The sequence below is a fragment of the Hypoxylon trugodes genome, assembly GCF_022578975.1.
Source record: "Hypoxylon trugodes strain CBS 135444 unplaced genomic scaffold F4822scaffold_1, whole genome shotgun sequence".
Lineage (NCBI taxonomy): Eukaryota > Fungi > Ascomycota > Sordariomycetes > Xylariales > Hypoxylaceae > Hypoxylon > Hypoxylon trugodes.
In genome coordinates this window covers 1,111,915-1,135,099 of record NW_026250016.1, presented here as the reverse complement: position 1 = coordinate 1,135,099, position 23,185 = coordinate 1,111,915, and the positions used below count along the sequence as shown (strand labels likewise).

Here is a 23,185-nt window from a genome sequence, read left to right as displayed (position 1 = left end):
CCTCGGTGTTGTACGTTTTGCATATTTGTTCTAGCTATCTTTTTTGTCTATATCTAGTTGGCGCCGAGGAGGTCGAAAGAATCCGATCCTCAAGGATACAAACGCCGTCGAGTTTTGACATTTGTGGATATCATATACCTACTTCTATAGTCTAGCTATGAACATAGTAACGATCTACTACCATTATACCCCAGCCGTATCAAATTTCATAACATATACATCCATACCCAGGTACCCAGGCGTCTATCTTCTCACCCAAGGGATCTAGGATCACGAAGTGTACCAAATATTGAAGTCAATAAATTTTCTTTTTAAGGCTCCCAAAGATATATGACGTTCTATCTCATTCCGAGATGTACGTACCTATGAGCCACTAACCCCAGCCTTCAACCCCCTCCGGATAATCCCCACAGCATGTTCCGCAAGCCCATACACCGAAGCCTGCGGATTAGAGCGCGTGACAATTGGAATCGCACTCGCATCACACACTCTCAAATTCCTACATCCATATACCTTTAACTCATGATCCACCACGCCACCCATAGCTCGCGGCATCATCGCGCATGACCCCGTGTAATGGTGCGCAGCGGCTCCTTTTTCGCGGATATACGACTTCACCGCTTCGATATCAGTACCTTTAGGGGCGTAAGGTGACGAGGATGACTGTGGTTTAAGTAGACCTGCCAAAGGCTCAGCACGGGCGAGGCCAGAAACTACGAATTGTACGTGCCGCGCAAGGACTTCGATGTCGAGTGGGTGCGTGAAGTACCGCGGGTCGATAGCGAGACCAGCGTCAGTGTTGGAAGAAGTGATATGCACCGAGCCATGCGACAGCGGATGTGCGAGTAAAACCACGACCGTGAAATACTTCCCCTTTCCTTCTGGCGGCGGAGCGCCTGTACCATCGCTTTTTATCGCACCGAAGCCTGGAACCCCGATGTAGCACGCTGACGGCGAGGATCCGAAAACTGCGGACCGCACGAATTCTTCATGTGCCTTTGCGAACGCCGGCGTCGCGGTGTCGGGCGCCCCCAACCCAGCATTATGCAAGAGGAAAGTTCGTAGATCCTGTTGCGCATCATCAGAAAGGGGTAGTTGGGCAGCTGAGTTAGTACCGCTTCTAGCGAGAGGTCCCTTTTGCTTAGAGTAAGCTTCCGTAACCGCGGCGATGGCGTCCGGTTCCTGTCTTATAAGTTTATCGAGCGTTTCGAGGCCTGCTGGGAGGTAATCGCGGACTTCGAAATTTAGCACCGCTAAAGGATGGTTTTGTAGGTTCTCGCCCACGTGTGGGTTGTCGACTACGACGTCGATGCCAAGCGACTTCAAGAGCTTTGAATCGCCGATTCCTGATAGTTCGAGTATTTTGGGCGAGTTGATGGCTCCCGCGGAGATTATAACTTCCTTCCGAGCTTTGACGATCTGCGTTTTATCGTCTTTTTGAACTTGTACGCCAGTGACCACAGGGGTTCCATTAGATTTATCGAAGAGTATTTTCTCAGCCGAAGCTTTGGTCCAGATGGTGAGATTACTCCTAGATCGAGCGGGTTCTAAATATGCATTGCCAACGTAACTCCTCTGCTTTGTGGCAGGTTGTACTGTGTCCAGGATTACCATACCCCCGGAAAGTTGGCCAGAGAAGACATCGTCAGTTACTGAAAATCCGAGCGTTGTAAGCGTCTCCCTCCAAATCCGCGGCCACTCGGTCTCCTCTTCAGGAGCAAAAAGTTGAATGGGCCCTCCCGTCTTATCCTGCTGGGGCAAGCTATACGACTTCTTCACCGACTCGGAGAAACTCTCCCATCCCCACCCCGGATTCCCCAGCGCTTCCCACGCATCGACATTAACCTTCGAAGTCGGAACAAAATTAAGTCCATTAAGCGCACTAGATCCTCCAATCATACGTCCCTGGGGAAACCAGATCTCCCGACCCCCGAGCTCTTTCTGAGGAACCGTTTTGAAATCAAATGCAGCTTCAGATTTAACCAACGAAGACCACATGCCCGGAACATTAACTCGGGGATCAGCCGTCTGATCATCGCCTGCTTCCAACACAAGAACACTAATATCCGAGTCCTCTGATAACCGAGCAGCCAACACGAGCCCCGCTAGGCCTCCGCCCACGATAACGAAATCGAAACTTATAGACTCCATGATATTCGTAATAACAGGTTTCCGATGCTCCCGATATTTTCGACGAAGGAATATATAGCGGGGCGGGACACAAAGGCTGTGATTGGAGTTATATAACGGCACAGCCTGACAAGTAATGGGCAATACTCCATATTTATATCCCTAATACTTAAGAGCTCACATAGTTGGCTGCGGGTTTCTGTTTTAGTACTACTACTGTGATCACGTAAGCTATTACCGTCTCAAATCTTTCGAAGTCTGGGTTGTGGAAAAAAGGAAGCCATCATGACATCGTGGCACAAAATGTGTACATCATAAAGCGTGTGAATTAGCTACAGCAATTGGGTATCAAGTCTATTTTACCATGACCATCCGAGACCACCCTCACAACGACCAGCAGCCCTTCTGTCACACTCCACAACAATGACAATCTCTCTTAATCCTCAACAAACCCCTAGCAAACTTTTTCTTTCAAGTCGTTCCTCGAAATATGCTTAAGCACATTTCATCGGTTTTGTAGGCAAATCTTCTAACAGACTTCTGCCTCGAGTTACGACATAAGATTAGCAAATCCTATGTCTTTAGGATCTTATCAATGAAGGACCCTTCTAGATGATATCAACATAGTATTGACAAGAGGTAGGTCTTGGCGCCAACTCTTTCTTTAAGAATCTATCGCATCCTCATTGGGAGAAGCCGACGATGCGGGAACAATTGAATGGCCGTTCGAAGGTGTGAATCCCTGTAGTTCTCGAAGGACGACAGTCGCATACTGGCTAGTATTTAGCGAGAATCGAACGATCACTGCGATCTTGCCGTCGGTAGCTGTGAAGGGTATTTTTGCAGCCGTCTCACTTTCGCTAGCGGTGGTATCGATCGGCGGTGTTGTCTTGCCATTGGTGGGTTCGCTATCACCCGCTCTGCGTTCGGGTCCGGCTTCATTATGTTGCGCTTCGGTATGGACAGAGTCCTCATCAACCTTCTTATCATTGTCAGTAAACATTCTTATTGCTGCCATAAATAGCTCAATGGTATTCTCTGCGATAGTCCGCACCTGTGATGTAAGGGTAGAAGGCAAAAGGGCAGGATCTCGACCGCCTTGGTTTGTCGACTGCATCTCTTCGGACGCTTTGGGTTGATCAGTTGCACCTTCGTCCACCTGCATCTCATCTGTTTGTTCTTGCGGGGCTTCATTCTTATTCTCGTCTACCAACTTTATCACGTCGGTTTGCTTAGAAACTTTGATTCGTTTGTTGCTTCCGTCGACTGAAGTCTGAACCCAGGTGTCCCTCGCTTGACATTCTACAACGTTAGAAGACTCGGCTTTTCGTCTCTCAATCTTAGCACGAGACGCCTGAAGCTCGTTCTCTTGTACGTTGTCAACAAACCCTTGCCAAGCTGCGGGTCCAGCTTTTATTTCTCGACGAGCGGCTGCCTGTTCTGATGTTTCCTTGGCCTTGCGAGATCGTATAAGATCAAGGTCAGTTGGTACTAATTGCTGCGTGTCGTTTGTGTAAGCTCGGACGGAAGCGCTAGGAACACCGATGAATTTGCCCATTAGCTTGCGGTAGGAACCGGGAAGGCTAAAGTCCCTCTGATGACGGAGCATATCCCGAGGATCTAGACCTCCATTCTCTTCTCTCGCCATGAACTCTGTGTAAAATTGTGCAATCTCGTTGCCGGGGTACACAACGTCCCAACCAGGAGTAGGTAATACGACGTCAAAGATGGAATATTTTCCACTGCGAACATCTTCCTCCGTCAACGCGTGTGCTTTAAGTCCATGTGCTTCCTCGGCGGTGGACTCTCCATCTACAAGGTGAATTGTTTCTTCGTCATTTGTGTTCTGAAGATCACCTTTTGAGGTGGAAGATCCGGTTTCAATCAGAACTAGATCACCCTCAGCCAATTGCATACCGAAACGTTCCCAACGCTTGCTCGCTGCGAAGTTCCACACTAACGACTGGTAGGCGTGAACGTACATCGTACGCATCCCTCGGTTGATCGAAAGAAGCGCCCCAAGGAAATCCTTAGGCTGGCGACCAAGGTGACGGAACAATGTAGACTCGACGTGGCATCTTCGGGGAAGGTGTTTCGATGCCTCTTGAGCATCTCCAGTATCTAGGAAGATTGAGCAGGCTCGTGCGCGGGCAGCATCCTCACGATGATTCGCCCCGATAGAACTTGGGTCGGAAGTTTCCAGTAAGTTCGGGTTAAAGGATAGCAACGCTTGCACAGCGCCCTCAAAATCCTGTTTGAGAATCTTCATTCCGACTTCTTGAGTTCCAATTTGGTGTGTGCCGAATCGCTGAGTGCCATAATAATTGATGAAACCATTCTTGTTAACCTGCTCTAGGGCCGAGTCTATAGTGGACTTTGCGACATCGAGTTTTTGCTCGAATGTCAGATCCTCGGTGTCGCTAAAGTGGCAGTTTTTGACAACAATGACAAATTCATTTCCCTGGTGTTGTCCTAGGTGAATTGCTTGATGCTCAAACTTAAAATCCCCAATTTTGACGCCATATATCTTGTCATTGTTTAGAAAAACCAATGACTGAGGGTTTCGTCTTCGCATACTGACACGTTGTGTCGTTACAGCGCGGCGATCCTTGGTGCCAGCCGTACCGAAGAAGCTAGGCTTGAGATTTAGGATGCGAGCGATTTGGTTGATAGCTTCCATGGTATCTCGATTCTCCTTGTAGAGTGTGAAATGCAAGAATTTGCCATCCTGGGCCTGGCCGGCACCTTGTCCATTGTTTCTGGACCTCTCGTTTCTGGAGCGGTTGCCCCATTGTTGATTACTTCTTCGGACGATAACTGCCTTAATAGAGCCATCGCTCTCGGTGCTGGTATCGATTTTGCCGTCAAATACACGGCGAATTTCCTTGTGGGTATTAGTATAATTCATCAATTGAGGGTTTATAAGACCTACCGAATGGACCTTGGACCTCTGAGCTTTGTCCGATATTGCTGCAATCTTCACAACGGGAAGGACGTCGGGTTGCGACCTCTTGTCTCGCTTGGCTATGCTATATAGGTCAATCAACTCTTCAGTAGTCTTTTGACCTAAAAGATCGGTCAAAATTGTCTGATCAGCCTGTGATAAGCCAGTTGAACCTCCCTCTTCTTTTGGCTGCTCTGAACCACCCCGAGGTTGAGATTCGTGGTTTCCCTCGTCGGTGGTAGCGACTGCAGTTGTATCCTTCTTTGGAAAGTCTGCCTGGGGGACCTGGGTGTTAGCCGTTGATTGGCGTGAAGTCTCCTGCAATTGATGAGTCAGTTGCTAGTTGCGAATTGAATAGCTGGGTACCGAAGAAGCTCACGGTTTTTGCCAATCCTCTTGCGTTCGTCTGGAAGTCATGAAGGTGAATGACCTCTCCATCGCTACTGATTTCGTGGACTTGAAAGTCGGTGAATCTGGGATTAATTAGCATGGAGTCGAATGAATGGGAGTATAGATAGATTCCTCTTACCTTGTGCGAATTTGGCCATGCCAACCGTGCTCCTTCTGCGATACGTAATGAAGGATACCAATACGCTGCTCAAAAGAGCTGCGTACTGAGGCATTGCTGCCTTGAGCCATGGCAGTATGGGTCGCCATTACTGCAATATGACGTTGAGAATTGAAGAAAGAGTTGTTTGTTTGGATCGATAGCAGCTCCTCTAAACACAACACAAGAAATATGTGGGTTTGAAAGTGACAATGACAAACAAAACATTTACATCTATGAAATTATACCGAATGAATGAATGAATACGTAGAACTAAAAATCTACAGGATTGATGCGATATGCTGTTAATACATGCACATCAACCCACACATTCGTGATGTTGTACTTATAAAGGTGGGATGTATTATGTACTTCCTGGTGGGGTGAAGGATATGGGGATTGAAAACTTTTGACGGCAGAAAGTGAAGCCGCGAAGGCGGTGTGGCAAGTAATTCTGCTAAATAGGAAGGCGGTAGGGTGTATTCGATCAGACCCACTTTCTAACAGATTAGAAACCTGACGTAGCCCCCACCTTGACCCCCAAGTCCTCTAAGTATGTACAAGGACCTTAGAATTTGGTCATTCTTAGCGTCATCTAATCAATTCTCCGATTGGTTAGAACATACATGTTCTTTAAGCGTCTGCCTCTGACCATTTACTTACCTGAAGGTTCACTTTACATAAAAGCATCTGGAATCTTCGCCTCTTCTTCCGTTCGGGCATTATTTCTTCTTAACATTTTCTACTTTATATCCCATATTCAGCACCCCATTATTCGCCGCCAGAATGCCGGTCAAAAGAAAGGCTTCAGCGAGTAAGTTCGCACCCCCCCCTTTCCCAATAAGAGGAATTGATGATGCTAAACTACTTAAGATGTTTCGGGGCCTACTAAATCTGGACGAGCCTCTACAACCTCAACACCTGGTTCCGCTACGCCGCGATCCATCGATACCGACGATGACGATCCCGGCTCCCCGGAAGAGCCTGCCGAAAACGAGGAACAGATACAAAAGGTCGTAGATCGCTTCTCGTTAGCGACATTTCGCAGCACCACGAGCCACGAAGAAGACTGGACCTCTAGGAGATTCTTTCGAGAAGGAAGACGTGATTTCTCGTATTTACCTCTAAAGCCCGATTTCAAGAGCCGTCCAATTTGGATAGATCCTCAGAGAGGCCGAATCATCCTCGAGAACTTCAGCCCTTTAGCCGCGCAAGCGAAAGATTTCCTCATTACCGTTGCCGAGCCTTTGTCGCGACCGACCTTCATCCACGAATATGCCCTTACTAGTCATAGTCTATACGCGGCTGTGTCCATCGGTTTGCAGCCCAGAGACATTGTCAATACCCTAGAGCGTTTCTCTAAGACCCCTGTTCCCGATTCGATTATGAATTTTATCGGAAGCTGCGCGTCCAGTTACGGCAAAGTCAAGCTAGTCATCAAAGAAACAAAATATTTCGTCGAGAGTACCGATCCGGATGTCTTACAGAAGCTATTAAAGGATCCTGTTATCGGGCCATGCCGTGTTCAAGGTACCGAAACAGTCACCAACGCCCCATCAATGGCGGGCATTGTGATTCCTGGTACTTCCAACGCCGCGGGAGTACGGCAGGCACAAATCAAGAAAGACGAGAAGGCACAAGAGGAAGGTGGCGAGAACACACAGGCTCCAAATCCGTTCGACGCCCTTAGAGAGGATGACGACGATGATAATCAAGAAGCCGTTCACGCCTTTCAAATTAGCGATCCTCTAGTTGAAGTGGTTCAAAAGCGTGCTCTAGAAATCCAATACCCCATGTTAGAGGAGTACGATTTCCGTAACGACGACAAAAATGCGAACCTCGAGATCGATCTACGGCCAGCTACGCAAATCCGAAGCTACCAAGAGAAGAGTTTGAGTAAAATGTTCGGAAATGGTCGAGCAAAGAGTGGCATTATTGTGCTGCCCTGTGGCGCTGGTAAAACGCTGGTAGGTATTACCGCCGCGTGCACCATCAAAAAGGGCACCATTGTCCTCTGTACCAGTACGATGTCGGCGAACCAGTGGCGTAACGAATTTTTGAAGTGGTCCAATATTGATCCTCAAGATATCACCTTGTTCACATCGGATCACAAATCAAAATTTCCTGGAAACACTGGTATCATTGTCACAACGTACCCCATGGTTACAAACTCAGGGAAGAAGCGTGCGCATGATACGGAAAAAATGATGGAATTTCTGCGAGAGCGAGAATGGGGTTTAATGTTATTAGACGAGGTTCACGTCGTCCCCGCCAACATTTTCCGCAAGGTCTCTCATACTATCAAGAGTCACGCAAAGCTTGGATTGACAGCAACGCTGCTTAGAGAAGATGACAAAATTTCTGATTTGAACTTCCTCATCGGACCTAAGCTATATGAGGCAAACTGGATGGAGTTGTCAGAGCAAGGCCACATAGCCAAAGTTCAATGTGCCGAAGTCTGGTGCCCAATGACTGCCGAGTTCTTCGAAGAGTTTAACAGACAAAAGAAGAACAGGGGTCTGCAGCAGAACTTATATGTCATGAACCCACGCAAGATCCAAGCTTGCCAATTCCTTATTGATTACCACGAGAAGCGAGGCGACAAGATTATTGTATTTTCTGACAACGTTTACGCACTTCGAGAAATCGCTCTAGCTCTGGGTAAAGCTTACATTTGCGGGTCTACCAGTAACGCTGAGCGGATGATGGTCTTAGACCACTTTATGCATAATCCCCTCGTGAAAACCATCTTCCTCTCGAAGATTGGAGACACTTCCCTTGATCTGCCGGAAGCCACTTGTCTAATCCAAATATCCTCTCATTACGGATCTCGCCGACAGGAGGCACAGCGACTGGGCCGTATCCTCCGAGCGAAGCGGAGATCGGACGAGGGATTTAATGCCTTTTTCTATTCTCTTGTCTCAAGAGACACACCCGAGATGTACTACTCAACCAAGCGACAGGCTTTCTTGGTCGATCAGGGATACTCCTTCAAGGTCATCACACAACTGACCGGAATGGAACATATGGAGAATCTAGTTTTTAAAACAGCGCAAGAACGACGTGAACTTCTCCAAAAGATTGTTGTTGATACAGAGTCCAAGAAAGTAGATGATGACGATGATGTCGCAGATGACCTCTTCTACGCTCCAGGTGTGAGAAGAAAGGCTCGTATCAAGCGTGCCGCGGGCGATCTTGAAGAGCTTAGTGGCGGAAAAGATATGGCTTACATCGAATCGAGGAAGGGTGCCAACAAGGCGCTCAAGAAGAAGCCGGCAAAGAGCAATGCCTTTTTCAAGAAGATGGCTCGGGAAAAGGAAAGGCTCAAGACTCAGCGTTGATTTTGCTTTTTTTGCGTTTGTATACTATGTACTACCGGCTTATATTGAGGTACGAGGAAAGAGGAAAATGGTGGCGTTCACGGCATTATTGAGGAAAAGGGCGGGACGCGAGTATACCCCGAGATTGGAAGAGGGAAGATGAATTTCACCGCTGATTTGAGGTAGGCTGGGTACATCAGCTTGAGAGTGATACCTACACCGATGTACCTGAAAGGATCTCATAGGTCTCATAGGTACCTCCAAGGTACCCTGTTGAGGCACTTTACCCGGCCGTAGCTTAGATAGCTTAGTGATCCCAGCACAATGGACAGACGCATCTATCCCACGGATCATAGCTGCAGTGCTACGTACCCTAGTGTATCAGATGTAACCTCTTTCGCGCATATTGCGTGGCTACGGGAGTTATTTAAAATTTGCTCAAAACACTGCACGACATGGGCTGGCATTCACGGGATCCGATTGGGGTCGCATTGCTGAAAGGGAGGCTTATCTTGAGTTACCATTGCTATATCTTCCACGGTAATAATGGGAAATGGTTAAGTCGGTGTGTGAGCCAACACATAGATTTTTTTGCCCCCCTTTCTGCCGCCCTACACATACCTACATAATAATAGTTGATATTATTGAAGGCATCGTGTGTTTTTGAAGTATGTTCTTATTCATCCCGTATTTTATTCGTTATCCGTATTCTATCCGCAATGCCGTATTTTTGATAAGGACGGATGTAAGATTCGATATTAGTTCGATCGTACTCAAGCGCATAACTAATTTCAATTTAGCATAGCGCCTACCAAGAAAGGCATGTACTTCCATAATGAACTAAAAGCTTCCCGGCTTCCCAACTTCCCAGCTTCCCCGCGCTTAGACCACGTTTGGTCCACGGAGTACATGGTCTGCATCGCGCCATCTGAGTGTGACATCATCATCATGACCATTTGTATCCTATTTTGTACATAAATCTGCTGTTCAACTGTTTAACAAAGTTTAGTCACTTCTGCCCCTTATCACATCAATTGTGTTCAATTGTATGTTCAAGGCGCAGCCCACCAATCAATTACCCTTGTCATACCTAATTCGGGGTACCTTGTAGGATAGGTAGGTGACGACCGTGTAAAGAAAAAGAGCTTCCGGGTCTTTTCGACGACTCCAAATTCCGCAGATGGAGTTGACAATCCGCGAATACAATCTTCCAATTCAAGACGGAGGGACGAAGAGAACAGTCTAGACCTTTTTGAAGAACATCCGCAAACTCTGGCAAACATAATTGATTTCAGACAAATTTCAGATGCCGGTTGCTGACGCAGCACAGTAGGTAACAAGGGGCTTAGAGAGCTTGCAGCTTGGAGAAAGAAGGAAAGCTCTAGTTCACTCTATGTCTGATCTTATTTTTTTCCTACGTAGCACTACTTGCCGCGGACCCTAACCTTATACGCTACTCCGGCTGTATTTCCTCTCTCTTTGCATACGTACATGCATACAGATTCAAGAGCTAGAACAAGTCGAGTTTAGTCCGGTAAGCCGATCCCATGTATCCCTTGTATCCCTTGTATCCCTGTCAGCCTGAAAAAGAGACAGAGAGACAGAGATTATGGTTTGTGCCATTGTGCTTGATTCAAAACACGCCGTTGGCCGGCTATCTGTTATTTGAACCCATGTCAAGTACATCATCAATCTCGGACCATTAAAAAATCACCCTAGGGTATTCCTTCTTTGCTTTCTGAAAAAAACATCAGTCAGAAAAATTTTTATCTGGCAAGCTCGTCAACCCGTCTAATGTCAGGCTTGGCGCTTCTTTCCTCACTTCCTAATTGCCAATTTTTCAGCCAATCTCGTGTAAGCCCCCTTGTTTTATTTGATATCCGAGTTAGGACTCAGGAAAAGAAAAAGCAAAGAAAGCGGGCAGGACGTGCAGGAAAGTCTTGTCGAGGTGATTGACCAATCATTTTTATTGATATTCGGATATCTTTCGACGGTCCCACTTAATCTTAGCGAAATTCTTGAGTCGTTACTTCCATTAGAAGTGTGTCGCCTCTGTCGATTCTTTCCCCCGTCATTATCCATTACTCTGCCGAGCTTACCTCCAGCTGCCTGACTAGGTCCTTAGTGGATAAGTTGTTGAACTTCCCATCAACTCCAACTTCGACTTCAACCATCTCCAACTCACCACCCCCTCATCCAAGACCTCCTCGGGACGTATAGCTTCACTTGTCAATTCCCTAATATCATGACCACGATATAAGGCAGGTAAGTTTAATAAACTATATATGAAATCTATCTACATCATGTTTGCCTCTATTTATTTTTGTTTCTTTTTTTTTTTTTACTATTGCAAATTTCGTTGATTTCATGTCTCCTCATCTCAATATCTGAATGAGGCGTTCGTCACTCCACTATCGGACATCTCGTGGACCCGATTTTTGTCTCAGCCTTCTTTCTTTGTGTACGAAGTGATAATGAGCTACCCTATCTTATGTATCCTTACTAGGGCCGGTAGTTACCTGTCGGATCTTTCACCATCTCATATCACCTTCCAAGCTATTTTCGTTCTTCTTAATTGGTCTTGTTCTCTTGTCATACAACAATGTCTTTTCTACATATCTGTCGACACCTTCCCCGGGTCAACTCAATTAACTTTGTACAGCTTCAGAACGAGCCATCAACATAATGTGGAGAACCCGTGCTCTCATCAGCGACCTTATGAATCAGGTCTACGATCCAGTGGTTTTCTAACGTTGGCTTTTCCCGTTGTTTTGAGCTACGACGAATAACATATCACCGATCTACGACAGCCTTGTAACAGCCTTGTAACCATGGGCTCACCTCAAGAGCGTTTCTTGGAGATTTTCCAGGCCCTTCGCCCATCTTTTCTATCCAAGAACCCTCATTTTAACTTCATCACCGCTCATTGTAGGTCTTGCCTTATTGTCGCGATCATTTCGATGGTCAGCTAATATGCCCTAGACTTCTGGATCATAGGATGGACCATTATAGGATCTATCTTGATTTTCGCTTCTGCAAAAGGCCAATTGGCCTATATAGACGCTCTCTTCTTTGCTAGTGGTGCCAACACCCAAGCAGGATTGAATACTGTTGACGCCAATTTGCTTAATACCTTCCAGCAATTGGTTATTTACTTCCTTACGATGCTATCAAATCCGATCACCATCCACTCTTCTGTTGTCTTCTTGCGCCTCTATTGGTTCGAAAAAAGATTTCAACATATCGCTAAGGAAGCAACTTCGCGGCGAGTTTCTCTCGCTAAATCACGAACTAAAGCGAAAGCGACTGCCGCCGATGTGGAAAAGGGCGTCAATGGTCGAAATATCATGGTGATGCACAACACCGCCAAATCATCTCGAATGACTAATGATGGTATTCTGTTGGACGACTACACCATCAATGGAACGACCAAGCAAGATACACTTCCAAATGGGTTCGATCACATTGATGACGTAGATCACAAAGACCAGGACCAAGATCGGCCTCCCCAACGGCCCGCTCCTCCACAGATTAAGTTTTCAGATCAAGTGAAAAGGAGTGATGCGCTTGAATCGGACGAGGACGACGAGGTAGCTTTACCACAAAAACGGACTGACGCTGAACACATCGCTATTCTAGAAAGACAGCGCAATGCCGATAAAAGTGTCCTAAGAATCCCTGGGCCGCGGGACGCTGATAGAGGTGCATTACCAGAGGAGTTAGACGATGAAGGCCCCGAAGGCCCCGATCCTGCGAATCGCAAGCGAAGAGAGTCGAGTGTCGAGGGGCCCCGCCGACCGACCTCGGCCCTACACCTTGCGAGTCGCCCGGCAGATCGGCAGCCAACAATAACCATCGAGGAACCCGTGAAACGACGCAGAGAAGAGCATGATTTACCGGAAGAGATAGCGGAAGACGTCGAAGCAGCTGCCCATACTCTTGGCGTATTTAAATTCCGAAAACCCAGGAAGGAAGGAGAGAAGCTACATCACACCGACACAGGTGCATCAACCTCTCGTATCAATCCTTTGCAGAAGATCAAATCTGTCTTGACGCAAGGCAAAGAAGAAGATCCGATGCCATACCTGAGTTGGCAGCCAACTCTAGGTCGGAACTCTGCTTTTCTTGGGCTTTCAGAGGAACAGAGAGAGGAATTGGGTGGTATTGAATATCGCTCGTTGAAAACGCTTGCCCTTGTCTTAACGATCTATTTCTTCGGTTATACGTTCTTTGGGATGATCTGCCTGGTGCCTTGGATAGTCAACAATAACGACTATTATGGCCAAATCATCGATGCTGCAGGTCAGAGCCGAGTGTGGTGGGGTTTCTTCACGGCCAACTCTGCTTTTATGGATCTCGGCTTGACACTCACCCCCGATAGTATGAATTCATTTAATACGGCCATATTCCCCCTTCTGATCATGTCGTTTCTTATCATCCTTGGAAACACCGGCTTCCCTATCATGCTTCGTTTTATGATATGGCTATTTTCTCTCATTGCACCTAGAAATTCCGGCCTTTGGGAGGAGTTGAGATTCCTTATGGACCATCCGCGGCGTTGTTTCACGCTCTTGTTTCCCTCCAACGCTACTTGGTGGCTTTTCTTTATCCTGGTTGCTTTGAATGGAATCGACTTAATACTGTTTATAATTCTCGACGTAAGTACTTGACGACGGCCTCCGAGTACTACCTATGACTAATATGCCAACAGCTTCATGATAGCGCGGTTGATGGTCTGCCGCTCAATATCCGATTCCTCGACGGATGGTTCCAAGCCACAGCTACTCGAACCGCTGGTTTTTCATGCATTAGCCTGTCCGAAATCCACCCAGCTGTGCAGACATCGTACCTCATCATGATGTATATATCCGTCTTCCCCGTCGCTATCTCGATTCGTAGGACGAACGTGTACGAGGAGAAGTCGCTCGGTGTGTATAGCACAGCATACGATGTCGACGACAATGAGCAAAGTAGTATGTCATATGTTGGGACCCATTTGCGTCGTCAACTGTCTTTCGATTTGTGGTATATCTTTGTCGGCTACTTTATCCTCACAATCAGCGAAGGCCCGCGCCTTATGTCGGGTGACTTTTCTATGTTTGCTGTGCTGTTCGAGGTTGTGAGTGCGTATGGCACGGTCGGACTTAGCTTGGGATATACGGGTGTCAACGCTTCGTTGTGTTCCCAATTTACGGTCGTCGGGAAGCTGGTTATTATTGCTATGCAGATCCGTGGCCGCCACCGTGGTTTACCATATGGGCTCGATCGAGCTGTCCTTCTACCTAGCGAGCACCTCAATCGTAAGGAGGCTGAGGAAGGCGAGCTACGGTTACAGCGTCGTCATTCTGCGATGTCGATTGGGCACCCTCCTCATCATCATCGTCGGCCTTCTAGCGCAGCAAGAGGTCGTAGCCGTAGTGTCGATAGGAGACATATGCTTACGGGTCTTCTGCATCCGGGACCGGTACACCCACCGCATCTCTCGATAGCTAAGACGGAAGCCTCAATAGGACTGGGTAGGATGGACACGCTTAGGAGACGAACAACGGACCCAGGGCACGGTGATAATGGCGACGCTCAAGGAAGGATTAGACATAGACGAGCGGATACCCAGCCGACGTTATTTCCTTAGTGGAGGAAGGGTTCAGCCGGATGGGAGAAGTCACCAAAACCGAAGAATAACGGAACCCGACGGGCGGCTACAGAACCGATACCGGCCCGTCATCGTGGCACGGGATACGCTAGCCCGCCGCCACTCGTGTTTCGTAACCCTTGGTGGCGTCGAGGATCGAGAGTACAATGGTATCTTGGCAGCACAGGATGATGCATATACCCATCTCCATCTGCATTAGCAGGGATACATGATAGGAGAGAATTAGATTAGAGAGAATCGCGTTTGATTTGCAGAGATGAAGAATATTAGAGATGGCGGCTCAAGCTAAGAACGGATAGAATATGGTTATTAAATATTAGAAAGGGGAAGCAAGTTTTCATTATTTGGGGTAAGGCATTCGTCACATTTTCAATACGGCGTTCAGGTTATACAGAAACTCTCCAAGGGCTTATAAGTGTTGAATAGCCTATATGGGAGGAGATATGACTTATTTAATCCTTTTTTCATAGTTTTGTTCGGTCTCGGACTTTACGAGGAATCGGGCTATGCTTCGTATATATTTATTTTACTTAACGTATCTACCTAGGTAGTTAAGTACCTACTCTGGAGGCCAGGGCTTGTTTCTATTATGACTATTCGCGATCGATTGTCTAGCCCCCTATACCTGTATGGCCACTAGAATATCGTGGACATAATTTGATGTCATGATCTATGAAAGGGGCTAGGTTGTTGGTGAATAATGCAGCTCCTCCCAACCTGGCTTGCACTGTAAAGAGGATATATGAGTCCCTTCCTACTTAATTCGCAAGATTTCAAATTTGACGCTGTAAAGATATGGAATTGTGGCAGATCGTGTTTATATGGTACATATCCACGGGAGGCGTATATATCTGTACACGTAGGCTTCCGCAGTATCTAGCCTCTCGTCCTTCATCTCTTCTCTAGAGACGGAGAAAAAAGTGCTTGCCCCTTCCTCATCACCTACTTCTAACCTCCTCACTTCACCACCAAACTCCCCTACCGCTTCGCTCCCGGCGCTCCCGCCGCTGCAGTCTTCGCAGCAGCTTTCTTCCCCTTCGTCGTAAACACATTCCTCGTACGACGCCATTTCTCGACGAGGTGATCCACATTACCCATATCGTGTTTAGGCTGGCGCATATAAGTCAAACGAGCACGCCTTGCCCTCTTCGGTCGTCGCCATACTACTTCGATTCCTACGACGTTGGGACTGAAGATTTTAAACCACATTTCTACCGATACCTTCGAGATATGGTTTCGGAGGAGGATGGCGGTGTCGACTCCGGCGCGCCGGATAGAGAGGAGGACACCGGCGAAGGGCTCACCGGAGTTGCCGGCGCCTCGACGGGTTGTTACTTGCAGGACGTCGCCTACGCGTGCGGAGTCGACGTTGGATTTGTTGAAGAGGGCGCGGCGCGCGCCGGTGCGGTCGAGCCGGGTGATTTGTTGGGCGTGGTAGGATTCTAGGGCTGCTGGGTGGGTTTTGCGGGCTGAGGGGACGCGGGGGTAGATTGCGAAGGGGGATTTTTTGAATTTGGGGGAGTCTATTCGTGGTTATGTATTAGTGAACTGTTTTTCTGGAATCGAGGGGGTAGCTGAGGGGGGTAAATACATACAGAATTGAGGCTTTGCTAGTATCGTAGATGGAGGGAGAGGTGGTATAGCTACTGCTGCGTCGGATGTGGGAGTTGTTTCGGTGGCCATTGATCGGAATAGCTGTGGTATTGGCTGTTGTCGTTGTTGCTGGACTCGCCGGAAGACGGCTTTCCAGCTGCCTAACGGCCGCCGTGTCGATTGTGTGATCATTGTGTCCGTCTGTCTTGTCTCGTCGGGTCGGATGACGAACTTGGAAATATCGAATTCGTAGTTTTAGAAGATTGGATTGAGGAACTGGAGATAATCGTTATCGATAAGACGGTGGAGAAATTTTGTTGCGGGTGGGAGGGTCGGAGTCTTGGCACCGGTAACCGCCGTCCCTCCGTTTGGAATTTTTATCGATTTTGATTTTATAGTCGGAAATTTAAATTTAAAGCTTCACCTTTTAACGATATTAACGAATTGGTACGCGGGGCAGACCATTATAAGAAGTAGTGGTGGTACATATTGGAAATATGTCGAGGAGGTCGACAATAAGCGCATTATGCGCAAGCAATGGCGCTCTCGAGTCTGCCACGAGGAGGATAGTTGGGTCTACACCACGAACATTCTCTTCGACTGCTCGACAAAATGGTATGTATAGCCTCATATGTCTTTCAACAGCTTGTTCACCCGGTTATATACCAATACAATTTATAAAATAGCGAGCATCGGACACTTCACACCCACATCCTCCCCCCAACTCGACGAGCTCCTCAACATGATCCGTCAAAAGATCATCCTACCAGCCTACCTACCCCGCGAGCAACGCAAGAAGCTCTACTCGCCCAAATACGAGAAGAAACTCAGATCAGACCCCGTCACCATCGAGATCGACGGCGAGGTCATACGTTTCCGGTACACAAACCCATTCATCGAAATGCCTCAGACCCGCCGCTCCGTCCTAAGCGCCATCTCCCAATTCCAAACCGCGGACGACTTCGTCAACCTACAGCCCTTAATAGAAGGCACGGCCAAAGCGCAACGCACATTCGACCCGTCTTTCTACTGCAAAGTAATCCGAATCCTCGGTCAACGAGACCGTATCTACGATGCCATCGAGTTGGCGCGTAGTGTCTCACGAACGGATTTCCGTCTTGATTGTAGCGAGAAGGTAAACGAGATCTTACATTTCGTCCAGATGAAAGCTGTGGATGCGGATTGGGATCCCGTGGTAACGGCTCGTGTTTTACGCTGGTCGGAGATGGTGCTGGAAATGCTCGAGGAAGAGGAGCACCAGCCAGAGCAGCGTAAGAGTGATGTTCCTCGTAGGGACGTGTTGCCGTTACATCGCGATCCTATGGTTCTTCTAGCACCGTTACATCTTGCCGCTTCTTTGTTAGCGAAGCTAGGAACTGAGGCCGGAGCCGCTGCCGTAGCCGCAGCTGAGAGTAAAGCGGAAGCGGAAGCTGACACTGAGGCTGAAGTTAAAATACCAAGCAAGGAGGAGGTCAGAGAAAAGCTAAACAAATACGCGAATGACATAGTCAGACTATGGCCCGAAGGCAAGAAGTTGATGGAGATACAACCAAAAGATCTGTACGAAACGGAGGATAAGATGGAATACCTAACTGTACCCAACAAGTTTGTTGTCATAGCCACACCCTTACTATACGGCCTCGAAGCAGCTATCCCCCTCGTCGAGCCGGAACTCGCAGCACAATTAAAATCAAGGCGGGATATCCTAGCTGCCGAGGTACAGCAGGCGCGGAAGGAAGCTGGTGCGAAGCCCGGGAAGAGAGGGGAGATAGTATACCAGAAGATTTACGGTGATGCGGCATGAGGTGAAAAGAGGTTAGGAGGCTAGACTCAAGATGTACAACGATCAGATCAGATAGAATCAGGTCAGATCGGAATTGTAATAATACCATACAACCGCTGCCATATCTACACTACTTGTACATATATACAAGATATATGACCCAATCTATCGAAAACATGCTCTTGCGCTTCTTATCATGCATATAACTTCTTGAAATGCTTCGATTTTTCTCCTTTTATTTTATTCAATATCCTCTTTCTTTCTAGGGCAACACGATATATTTCTCCAAACCTTTCGGTATCGCACCCAATAGTCCCTTACTCTCCAACCACTTCCTCGAGAACAACCTCTCAGCATATCTATACGCGCCATCACACAACATCGTCACAACCGTATGCCCGGGACCTAATAACTCCGCAACTTCCTTCGCAGCAACGACATTCAACGCACTACTAGCACCGAGGTACAATCCTTCTTCCTCGAGACATCGGTATACTATCGCTATGCTCTTCTCATCCGCGATATGTAAACTCCCGTCCAGTAGCGCGAGATCAGGTGCTAAGTTATCGGTTATACGCCCCTGCCCAATACCCTCCGTGATACTGCTCCCACTGCGCTCAACGAGCTTGCCGCCGGATTGGATATACGAATGCAACACCGACCCCGGCGGATCCGCAAGGTAAGATTTCACCTTACCACCGGAAACGTCCTTCAAGTACCGCGTAACACCCGCCAACGTCCCAGCCGTCCCCGTAGCACACGTAAACGCATCCACCTTCCCCTGCGTCTGGGCCCAAATCTCCGGTCCCGTAGTCTCAACATGCGCGCGTCGATTCGCCGTATTATCAAACTGATTCGTCCACACCGCATTCCCCTCTCCCAACCTCTCCGCATGGCGTTTCGCCTTATGATTATAATTCTCCGGGTTATCGAAGGCGACTGCCGGGACGGGGTATACCTCAGCACCCAACAACCTCAAGAGGTCGATTTTACCTTGGGATTGCGTGTTCGGCATGTATATAACTAATTTGTAACCTCGGGATCTACATACGTGCGCCAGTCCGATACCTGTGTTCCCTGCTGTGCCTTCGACGACTATACCCCCCGGTTTTAAGAGCCCGCGTTCTTCGGCGTCGAGGACTACGTAGAGGGCCGCGCGGTCTTTGACGGACCCGCCTGGGTTCATGAATTCGGCTTTGCCGAGGACTTCGCAGCCGGTTTGTTGGGAGAGAGTGTTCATGCGGATTAGGGGGGTGTTGCCGATTGCTATAAGGCGCTTTTGCGTTAGCCATTGTTGTGACTCAACTGCAGATTGAGGATCGAGAGCTCGTATGAAGGGGTAGCTAGGTACATGGGAAAATGTGAGGTGACAGAGTACATACCTCCAGTCAAACCCTTCGCAACACCCTGTGCCTTCGAGACAGCTAACGTGTACGGACTCGGGTCCTTCGCAGCAGCGGGAGCAGCAACCGCTGCTCTGCGCGCCGTCGTCGCTATTCGTCGCACGCCGTGTCGGAACATGATGTCAACCAGCTACTTTTGTCCTTGTACCGCCAATTCCGTTACTACGAAGCTGAGAAACACTCCACCACACCTGTAGTAAAGGAAAGAAGGTGTGGGAGTATGTAATGTAGCAGGGAAGAAATAAAAGTAGAAAGACCTTACGATCCTATTTACATCGGTACATGCAGAATGGAAGCTTAATAATTTTGGCGGGGCAGAAGTTACGTATTTTGAGGCTACTGCATCGGCTCGGTTCCAGCTAGCCGGCACCCTGAAAGCACGTCATCCCGGCTTCCGCTCTCGGATCCTTCACAATACAACCCCTAGATGACTTAGCAGAAGCCATAAAAATGCTAGATAATGGTAAAAATCGAGTTCCTAATCCTTTGATTTTCGTCGCTCATATCATGATATCATAAATGCTAGGGATTTAAAATACATAGAACCAAATCTCCAACCGCTATCCCCAATCGTCATAATAGACTAGAATAGCTTTGCGAGGTATCATCAAACCCATCATCCTTACGTCCGTGCATGCATATGTTAAAAAAAGTAAATGCAATAAATCATTCCAATGCCTCATCTCATAAGTCGTGGTATGGGGTTACCGTAAGGTCATCCATTGCTACTCGAAAACCTTCACATACGGTGCCGGGAATAATCCCTCAGCGCCCATGTAGCTCCCAAACCACCACTCCCCGTTCACATCTTCCACCTCTCTTACCTCCGCACCCTTAGGAAATAGAAGTTCGTCGGTCGTGCCCTCTTGCGGATACCAAGACCACTTTGCGAGGGTTCTAAGGCCTGTGCCTCCATCTGGGGGAAATTGCTCTGTACCAAACGCGGGTGCTGTATCGGTTACGTTTACGGTCACGAGCCTCTCAAGTCTCGACCCATCAGAAGCTTTCCAGCTCCATTTTTGCAAGCCCGAAGCGCTCTGTTCAGGTGGTATGTTGTCTTCCTCGTAAGGCTCCATACGCAGAGCCTTGCCTCCGACGATATCTTGGAACACATAACGCCTTTGTCCAAGAGATCCCTCCTTAAATCCAGTTATGGCCATCCGGTGGCCCTCGAGGCAACGTCTCCAGCCCTTGTGACCATTCTCGTCGGATATGCGTTTCTTGTGGACCACAGTAGCGTAGCAATCAACGCAGATTTCGTAATCGCCCTGTTGCGCATCAGACACAACCGTGCTTGTGCACTCATAACAGTGGTATCTGCGATGAGGTGGCGGGATAGCTTCTCGGCAGATCTCGCACATTGCTGTAAAGGAGAGCGACTTGAAATTTCCAGGGCTGACGGCGTTAGGTGACAATGAGAGTGTCGCGCCTCGTGGACGTCTAGGCAACCGGGGACTAGCCGGGGGTGTATGGGGACTCGTTGGTGGCGCGACATAAGTCAGAGGTAGGAGTGGGTGTGTGCAGCACTTCCCGGTATTCACACAATTATGGCAGAAACCCCAGTCGCCTTCGTTGCAAGACTCGCAACGCCAAAAACACTCGTTAGCCCAGGTGAAGCATCCTACACAAAACATTCCGCTTTCTAGGCGGTTCGCTGGATCGTCCGTCGTGAGAGTTCTCCGTCCCTCCGCGCCGCCTGGGGCGTATTTGGGCTGCCTATATCGACAAGAGGTCAGCATATGCGGTCGTTCGAGATCCGTGTCGCCAGCAGCTACCATTCTTTCCCATCTTTTAAAAGCTGCATATCCAAACCCGAACCAGTGTTCACAGCCTTTTCCAGAGCGGTAACAACCGAGGCAGATATTCCAAGTTCCATTGGCGCACTTTGAACAATTGTAATGAAGTTCGTATTCGATGTGCTCTCGTCCGCATCGTGAACATGTAACGGATGGCTCGTGGTAGAATTGGGATCGTATTCGCTGATGGTGTGCTCCATGCGTAGGAGATGATATAAGTCCGAGGCTAGGCAAGGGAGATTGCGGGGCTATAAGGCTAGATGGCCGTCGAGCTCGCTTTGGGTGTGCGGAACCAGAATCATCGGATTGTATTTCTGGTGAAGGAGCTGATGGAACCTGAGCGGCAGTCGCCCGCCCGCTAAAAGAGAGATCTCTAGGTCGAGGGCTTTCGCTCGAAGACGGCTGTCCGACGGCATTTGGGACCGGCATGCTAGTGCTCCTCGAATCCGAAATAGAGGGGCGACGAGAAGACGGATCGGAACTTTGCGACCTTAGAGTCAAATCGGTCTGTGACCTTGCTGCTGGTGTAGTTTCTGCAGTCCTTGGTCGGGCAGGGTCTGTCGCACTTCTGCCACCACTAGAAGTTCTTCTCCTACGTCGTCTTTCCGGATCGGCACGAACCTCAAGGTGAGTTGACGTAAGAGGTGGACGACTACGATCCTCTATTTGACCTTGTCCAGTAGCTGGTCTACTACTATGGGCTGAGCTTGATCTGGGTCTGCTGCTGGGTCGAGATACGTCCGTTACGGGAGGCCGTGAAGTGGAATGTACGTTCTCAGATCGATGAGATGCGAGGACAGGGTCGCTGCTCCTGGGATGTTGCTGTTGCACACGGTTTCGTTCCCTTTCCCTTTGTCTTCGTCGGTACGCCTCTGTAATTTTTCGACTAAGCTCGTCATTCTGGGCAAGGTCGATATTGTCTAAATCAAGCCCATCCAGAAGACCTTCCTCTTGAATTTGGCGGGCAAACTCTTCTATTTCTCTTTCTAAATCACGAAAGTCCACATCGGATGAGCTGATTAACGACCTTATCGATGCCTGATGCTCCACCTGCCTCCTCCTAGTCTGGGATAAATCACGCGATCGGTGCTGTGATTCACTACGCGGATGTCGCCGCTCATCCGGAGGTAAATCGGATTGTCGTCTACCACCAGAATCAGCGCGGCGTCTGTAATCTTCCTCCCTCCGAACACGATCGCGCGTGTCTCGATACCGTGTGTCACGGCTGCTGTCCCTGTCCGATCCACCTCTCCTATCCTGAGACTGGCTATGATGATGGCGGTGTCGTCTCGTTCTGGATCCCTCTCCGGTTTCGACACCGGCATCCTGCAGACTTAACTGACGTGCTTGTTCTAGCATCTGCCTTTCCATCTCTTCTAACCGCCTCTCTTCAAGTGATTTTTCGGGTATTTGAACTTGCGGCAAGACATTGTCACCAGGTTTGTATTTCTGACGCATTTCCTCTTTCTCATCTTCGGGTTTATTCTTGTCCGGATTCGCAGCTAGGTACATGTCGAGTAAGGTATTGACGGTAGCATTGTGGCGAGTGTCTCGAACGGTCGCGCGACATGATGGGCAAGTGAATCTTTGTGTTCCTGAAGCTGGAGGATTTGGGGAATTCTCTGCTGCTGTTTTCTGCCATGCGAACCAGTCTTTTAGACAAGAGCCGCAGAAAGTATGTAGGCAGTCAAGGAGGGTTAAAGGTTGGAAAAGAATGTCGGTGCAGATCTAGTAGCCGTTTAGTCCCCCTCCATCGAACCCCACCATTATATAAATCCTAAGGAATCGGAAATATTCTTACCGAACATGTCAACTCCTTCTCCAAGTCTACTCCAGGCCTCGGGGTAGTCATCGCGCCTTTCGTTGGCTTGTTACGGAGTAAATTTCGAAAGTTTCTTAAAAGATTGAACGAGAGTGACGACCGGAAAAGAGTCAATATTTGGTGGTGGGGAACACTGAAATGGAGGTCTATAGCCGAATCAGAGTACTTCGTATTAGGTCGCCCACCATCGCTAC

At 48.4% G+C, this 23,185-nt stretch overlaps 8 protein-coding genes across 8 annotated transcripts; 3 read left to right on the top strand and 5 right to left on the bottom strand.

The window, feature by feature from the left end:
• Positions 1–280: 280 nt before the first annotated feature.
• On the bottom strand, positions 281–2,472 carry F4822DRAFT_12214 (putative GMC oxidoreductase). Its single transcript, XM_051452600.1, has one exon. The coding sequence runs from the start codon at positions 2,149–2,151 to the stop codon at positions 364–366; it is 1,788 nt and encodes a 595-aa protein (XP_051319195.1). The 5' UTR covers positions 2,152–2,472; the 3' UTR covers positions 281–363.
• On the bottom strand, positions 2,439–5,987 carry F4822DRAFT_384585 (pseudouridine synthase). Its single transcript, XM_051456541.1, has 4 exons — positions 5,604–5,987; positions 5,454–5,547; positions 5,063–5,392; positions 2,439–5,014 (listed from the first exon to the last, which is right to left on the bottom strand). Exons 1-4 carry the CDS (start codon positions 5,729–5,731, stop codon positions 2,795–2,797), a joined length of 2,772 nt encoding a protein of 923 aa, XP_051319194.1. The 5' UTR covers positions 5,732–5,987; the 3' UTR covers positions 2,439–2,794.
• Positions 5,988–6,304: 317 nt separating this feature from the next.
• On the top strand, positions 6,305–8,982 carry F4822DRAFT_12171 (DNA repair helicase RAD25). Its single transcript, XM_051452599.1, has 2 exons — positions 6,305–6,435; positions 6,495–8,982. The coding sequence occupies exons 1-2, from the start codon at positions 6,408–6,410 to the stop codon at positions 8,960–8,962; spliced, it is 2,496 nt and encodes an 831-aa protein (XP_051319193.1). The 5' UTR covers positions 6,305–6,407; the 3' UTR covers positions 8,963–8,982.
• Positions 8,983–11,183: 2,201 nt separating this feature from the next.
• On the top strand, positions 11,184–15,185 carry F4822DRAFT_384579 (potassium transport protein TRK1/TRK2). Its single transcript, XM_051456540.1, has 3 exons — positions 11,184–11,869; positions 11,924–13,599; positions 13,653–15,185. The coding sequence occupies exons 1-3, from the start codon at positions 11,773–11,775 to the stop codon at positions 14,571–14,573; spliced, it is 2,694 nt and encodes an 897-aa protein (XP_051319192.1). The 5' UTR covers positions 11,184–11,772; the 3' UTR covers positions 14,574–15,185.
• On the bottom strand, positions 15,186–16,447 carry F4822DRAFT_384577 (translation protein SH3-like domain-containing protein). Its single transcript, XM_051456539.1, has 2 exons — positions 16,190–16,447; positions 15,186–16,117 (listed from the first exon to the last, which is right to left on the bottom strand). Exons 1-2 carry the CDS (start codon positions 16,377–16,379, stop codon positions 15,573–15,575), a joined length of 735 nt encoding a protein of 244 aa, XP_051319191.1. The 5' UTR covers positions 16,380–16,447; the 3' UTR covers positions 15,186–15,572.
• Positions 16,448–16,684: 237 nt separating this feature from the next.
• Positions 16,685–17,991, top strand: F4822DRAFT_423885 (uncharacterized protein; the record flags this gene model as incomplete). The annotated part of the gene is made up of 2 exons (XM_051460054.1): positions 16,685–16,802; positions 16,874–17,991. 2 exons carry the CDS (start codon positions 16,685–16,687, stop codon positions 17,989–17,991), a joined length of 1,236 nt encoding a protein of 411 aa, XP_051319190.1.
• Positions 17,992–18,232: 241 nt separating this feature from the next.
• Positions 18,233–19,491, bottom strand: F4822DRAFT_435656 (cysteine synthase; the record flags this gene model as incomplete). Its single annotated transcript, XM_051462225.1, has 2 exons — positions 18,233–19,236; positions 19,353–19,491. 2 exons carry the CDS (start codon positions 19,489–19,491, stop codon positions 18,233–18,235), a joined length of 1,143 nt encoding a protein of 380 aa, XP_051319189.1.
• Positions 19,492–20,098: 607 nt separating this feature from the next.
• On the bottom strand, positions 20,099–23,021 carry F4822DRAFT_423883 (uncharacterized protein; the record flags this gene model as incomplete). The annotated part of the gene is made up of 2 exons (XM_051460053.1): positions 20,099–22,897; positions 22,971–23,021. The coding sequence occupies 2 exons, from the start codon at positions 23,019–23,021 to the stop codon at positions 20,099–20,101; spliced, it is 2,850 nt and encodes a 949-aa protein (XP_051319188.1).
• Between the last annotated feature and the right edge of the window lie 164 nt (positions 23,022–23,185).

Excerpts from the sequence above, each read along its gene's own strand:
- F4822DRAFT_12171 (XM_051452599.1), top strand. The coding sequence starts at position 6,408 with ATGCCGGTCAAAAGAAAGGCTTCAGCGA. Across the intron at positions 6,436-6,494 it reads CAAAAGAAAGGCTTCAGCGA|ATGTTTCGGGGCCTACTAAA; the intron begins GTAAGTTCGCAC and ends AAACTACTTAAG.
- F4822DRAFT_384577 (XM_051456539.1), bottom strand. The coding sequence starts at position 16,379 with ATGATCACACAATCGACACGGCGGCCGTTAGGCAGCTGGAAAGCCGTC. Across the intron at positions 16,118-16,189 it reads ACTAGCAAAGCCTCAATTCT|ACTCCCCCAAATTCAAAAAA; the intron begins GTATGTATTTAC and ends AACCACGAATAG.
- F4822DRAFT_12214 (XM_051452600.1), bottom strand. The coding sequence starts at position 2,151 with ATGGAGTCTATAAGTTTCGATTTCGTTATCGTGGGCGGAGGCCTAGCG.
- F4822DRAFT_384585 (XM_051456541.1), bottom strand. The coding sequence starts at position 5,731 with ATGGCGACCCATACTGCCATGGCTCAAGGCAGCAATGCCTCAGTACGC. Across the intron at positions 5,548-5,603 it reads CATGGCCAAATTCGCACAAG|ATTCACCGACTTTCAAGTCC; the intron begins GTAAGAGGAATC and ends AATTAATCCCAG. Across the intron at positions 5,015-5,062 it reads AGAGGTCCAAGGTCCATTCG|GAAATTCGCCGTGTATTTGA; the intron begins GTAGGTCTTATA and ends AATACCCACAAG.
- F4822DRAFT_384579 (XM_051456540.1), top strand. The coding sequence starts at position 11,773 with ATGGGCTCACCTCAAGAGCGTTTCTTGGAGATTTTCCAGGCCCTTCGC. Across the intron at positions 11,870-11,923 it reads TAACTTCATCACCGCTCATT|ACTTCTGGATCATAGGATGG; the intron begins GTAGGTCTTGCC and ends AATATGCCCTAG. Across the intron at positions 13,600-13,652 it reads TACTGTTTATAATTCTCGAC|CTTCATGATAGCGCGGTTGA; the intron begins GTAAGTACTTGA and ends ATATGCCAACAG.